The sequence below is a fragment of the Chelonia mydas genome, chromosome 13 (assembly GCF_015237465.2).
Source record: "Chelonia mydas isolate rCheMyd1 chromosome 13, rCheMyd1.pri.v2, whole genome shotgun sequence".
In the NCBI taxonomy this organism is placed as follows: Eukaryota; Metazoa; Chordata; order Testudines; family Cheloniidae; genus Chelonia; species Chelonia mydas.
The window spans coordinates 42,795,354-42,800,190 of NC_051253.2; the positions used below are offsets into that span (position 1 = coordinate 42,795,354).

At 49.6% G+C, this 4,837-nt stretch overlaps 1 gene segment (V, D, J or C); it reads left to right on the top strand.

The window, feature by feature from the left end:
- Positions 1-362: 362 nt before the first annotated feature.
- Positions 363-1,089, top strand: LOC119567978. The segment is given in 2 exon segments: positions 363-508; positions 602-1,089. Coding segments are annotated over 2 exon segments (534 nt in total).
- Positions 1,090-4,837: the final 3,748 nt, after the last annotated feature.

Below are 4,837 nucleotides of genomic sequence, written 5' to 3' on the forward strand. Positions count from 1 at the left end.
CCCACCGGACACTGGCCCCCCTGACCGGATGTTGCATGGCGCTTATGCTTGTGGAACCGGGCTCCAGGGCTGAGTCCCCCCGATCCTCAATATCAGGTCAAAAAAGCCAGACCCTCAGTTCCCATGCGAGGAAATACAATCCCTGCAGGGAGCTGTTCATTCCTCCCAGGGTCCGAAAGTGTCAGGAGGACCCCAGCGCCCTGTGCCCAGCGCTGCACAGACACACAGGACGAGATACTCTGACTCCTGCCACGGGAGCCCGAGGGCGAGTCAATCCAATCACTGACAGCAGGAGTGTGTGTCTCTTATAAAGCGGGGCATGCAAATGAGGGAGACAGTTTCCTCTTTAAATCTCTGCCTCTGTCTGCCCAGGCTGCACCCGGAGACACAATCCGCAGCCCCCTGGCTCTGTGCAGTCACCAGCCAGTCCCCTGAGAACTTTCCCCTCCAGCACCCGGCAAAATGGGAGTTTTGCTCCTTGTCATTGTCGCTCTAGCAGCTTTGGAAGGTATTTTCCTCCTCTGAAGACCTGGCAGAGTTAGAAGAATATTGTGTTCTCGCTGTTTTTATACCGATATTAATGGCCTGTCTTTATTCTCAGGTGTCCGGTCCCAGACGCTGGTGGAGTCCGGAGGGGATGTGAAAAAGCCCGGAGACTCTCTCCGCCTCTCCTGCAAAGCCTCCGGCTTCACCTTCAGCAGCGCTTACATGAGCTGGGTCCGCCAGGCTCCCGGGAAGGGACTGGAATGGGTCGCTTATATATACCCCGGTGGGAGTACTACATACTACCTCGATGCAGTGAAAGGGCGATTCACCATCTCCAGGGATGACTCCAAGAGTGAGCTGTATCTGCAAATGACCGGCCTGAAACCCGAGGACACCGCCCGCTATTACTGTGCAAGAGACACAGTGACACGAAACCGGTTTGTGATCATACAAAAACCCAGGCTGCGGAATCGCCCTTCTCCCGGCGGCCACGCGGGGGCAGCAGCGACACCCCCTGCTTCGGGCTCGGGCAGGAGACCCGGCACCCGGGGGAATGGAACACAAACCTCCCGCCAGTTTAACCCTTCCGTTCCCGGACTCTGAATGGCTCATTTCCCTATCCCAGAGATGGAGGCCGGGGTGTGGAAATGGGCCATTCAGGGTCCGGGCGGGGCTGGGGGGCAGATATCTACCGGCCCCGGAATAAACCCCACTCCGCTGCGCCTGGGGATGGGGCACCGCCGGGACTTTCCAAAGAGACTCGAGAATTTTTTCCATCCATTTGACAGCTGGAAATCACAGCCCTGGTGTAAACGGTGCAGCTCAGGATCCTGCCCACAATAAAGTGCCCCGATGTCACAGAGTCACCATGGAGATAAGAGACCCCGCCCCTCAGCCCCCGATGACATCACTCAGCCCAGCGCTGGCCCGCAGGGCATTGGGACAGTCAGGGGGCTAAGGGCTGTGGACAGGAACACGGTGGGATTTCATGGGGTCGCTCGTGGGGAGGCGGCTGCCGAGGGAGAAGCAGAGGCCCGTGTGGGGCACAAGGGTTACAGGGCGCAGCTCCCACTGAGTGAGATTCTCCATCTCCAGAGACAATCCCAACAACCTGCTGCATCTGAAAATGACCTGCCTGAAGCCCAAGGGCACCACCCGGTACCACTCTTGGTTCCCGGGCAATGCGTCTCCCCTTCCTGCCCACAGCCCCGCTGGGCTGCGGTGCAGAGATCCCTCGTTCCATCTGTGAGCTCCAATCCGGAGTGAGTCCTGTTCTGAGTCGCTCTCCCCTCGGAGACCTGGCACGTTGGCTCTCCCGGGTCCCATCCTTGTGTGTGTGGAAAAGACCCCAGGAATATTCATATCGAGACTCAAGCTATAGCCACTAGATTATTCTTCCGTCCCATGGCTGGGGGAATAAACAAGGAGTCTTTACACTGGTGCCTGTTGTAGATCCTAGGTGGGGAAGAGAAATTTGATAACGGGCTCTTCAGTCTGGCAGACAAAGGTACAACAGGATCCGATGCTGGAAGCTGAAGCTAGACAAAGTACAGCTGGAAATAAGGTGTTTTTTTAAAAAAGACATTGAGGTGAATTAACCATTGGAACAACTGATCAAGAGTCCTGGTGGATTCTCCGTCACGAGCAACTATCGTCTCTATGATTCTGTGTCTTTTAGAAAATAAAGAAATGCAAAATCCATCTAGCGAGATTTAGGTTAGCTATGGGGGGTGGGGGGAGGACTTTCTAAGGATAAGCATATTTAACTATCAGCATTGGAACCGGTTACCTAGGGAGGTTGTGAAATCCCCATCACTGGAGGTTTTTAAGAACAGATGAAGAACCAGGGGTGGTCGAGGTATATCTAATCCTGCCTCAGTGCAGGGGGGTTGGCTCATTGACCTCTTGAAGTCCCTTTTCCAGCCCTACCTTTATAAGATTCTCTGAATTTGTTGTACTCTGTGACTGAAGCAGAAGACAGTCAGAGTATTTCACTATCTTTAGTGACTTTGTCCAGCGCAGGATCCCATTAGAGTATTCGTAGCGAAGTAAATCACTGTGGGATCCCATATCTCTAGCACAAGGATACACACCAGCATCTTCAGGTTTCAGGCTGCTGATATGCAAATGCACCAGGTTACCTGAGGCATCTCTGGAGATGGTGAATTGCCCTTTCCCTGAGTCCAGGTAATATGGGGTACCTGCACTATCTATGCTGGAGACCCACTCCAGTCCCTTCCCAGGAACATGATGGATCCAATCCAGCCAGTTGCTGCTGATGAAGAAGCCAGAGGCTTTGCAGGAGAGGTGGAGACAGTCTCCGGGCTTTTTCTCATCCCCTCCAGACTCCACCAGCTGGACCTCTGACAGAGCTCCTGCGGGGAGAAAGTATCATGAATCACATCTGGAATTTTCAAAGGGTACAGTCAAGGGGAATTAGATACACCATTACCTAAGTCCCCTTCAGAAATGTCAATCAACTTTCCAGTAGGCCCTGCTCCAAACCCCACTCAGACCAAGGGAAGTCCTCCCCTTGCCTTGAGTGAACTTTGCATCAGGCCCATAAAGCACAATATTCCCCAATATCTCCAGAAAATGTCAGAAATGATAATTCCTTTAAAGGCCTCTAGACTGAAGAGACAATTCAGCCAAAATATGCTGTTGATGCTGGATAAAGTGCTCATGGTGTCCAGGCATTAGCTGCCCGAACCCCTCCTTGTGTCCTAGACATGCAGGTGCAGAGCTATTAAATGACTTAGGCAGGGCATTAAGGATGTGCATTTGCATATCTTTTTTCTTTATGAGCCATGTTTGAGCTCTAGCCCTCAAGCTATCTTAGGTTTTTATATTGTCCCCATTACTGTAGTGTCTGAGCATCACAACCATTGAAGTATTTAGGGTAACAAGAAAACATTTTACAAATACTTTAGAAGCAAAAGGAAGATGAAGGACAGGGAAGGACCACTGCTCAGTGAGGAGGGAAACACAGTCACAGGAAAATGCAGCAATTGCCAAAATATTAAATGTCATTTTTGTTCAGGTTTTCTCCAAAGAGGTTAGCATTAATCAGAGGACTAACAGTGAACATCAGTGTAAATGGGGTAGGGTCTGAGGCTAAAATAGGGAAACAACAAGTTAAGAATTATGTAGACAAGTTAGACGTCCTCAAGTCAGCAGGGCCAGATGAAATACACCAGAGAATACTTAAGTGACTGGCCAAAGAGATCTTAGCGATTAAAGAATATTTTTGAGAACTCTCGGAGGACAGGTTTCAGAGTAACAGCCGTGTTAGTCTGTATTCGCAAAAAGAAAAGGAGGACTTGTGGCACCTTAGAGACTAACCAATTTATTTGAGCATGAGCTTTCGTGAGCTACAGCTCACTTCATCGGATGCATGCTGTGGAAATCGCACAAGACATTTTATACACAGACACCATGAAACAATGCCTCCTCCCACCCCAAATGTCTTGTGCGATTTCCACAGCATGCATCCGATGAAGTGAGCTGTAGCTCACGAAAGCTCATGCTCAAATAAATTGGTTAGTCTCTAAGGTGCCACAAGTCCTCCTTTTCTCGGAGGACAGGAGAGATCCCAGAGGCCTGGAAGAGGGCAAGTGATACCTATCAATAAAAAGCAGATAAGGGCAATCCAGGAATTATAAACCACTAAACTTAACTTCTGTACCCAGAAAGAATGGAGCAAATAATCAATTTGCAAGCACCTAGAAGATGAGGTGACAACTAACAGTCAACATGGATTTATAAAAACAAATCACATCAAACCTGTTACCCTTTCAACCCAAAACTCTTGGTAACTTTTACTCTGTGTGAGGTGCTGTCAGTAAATAAAAACTTTCCCCCCTTATTTATACCTTAGTAATAGAATGACATGTCCCTTAAAGCGAACTTGTTAAGTAAGCAGTTTCAATGGTCAAGCGAGAGGTTCCTTCTGATTATCAATTAACCAGGTGTGGGTTTTTCCAGAGTTTGCAGCCTTGGGGCCCCAATAGACATTCCTGAGGCATATTCTGGTCTTCTAAGATACATGTATATAGCAACTTCAACACAATTCTTATCAGGAAGGACACGGGGTCAAGTTGCCCTCTCTGTGGCACCCAAAACTCCCCCCCATCCCCCACGCTCCTGCCTTGGTCAAACTGAGAGTGCTGAATGGCCAATTTACAGCCTGCTGACTTGGCTGCTTTTAGCAATAAGCCATAGTGGTTTCAGGCACTTTACTAGTTTGCCAAAGTCTCCCTGTACAAAACTTACCTCATACCCTCCTTTGACAGGGTAACAAGATGAGGGGATGGGGGTGGGGACAAGAACAATAGATGTGGTATATCTCAAC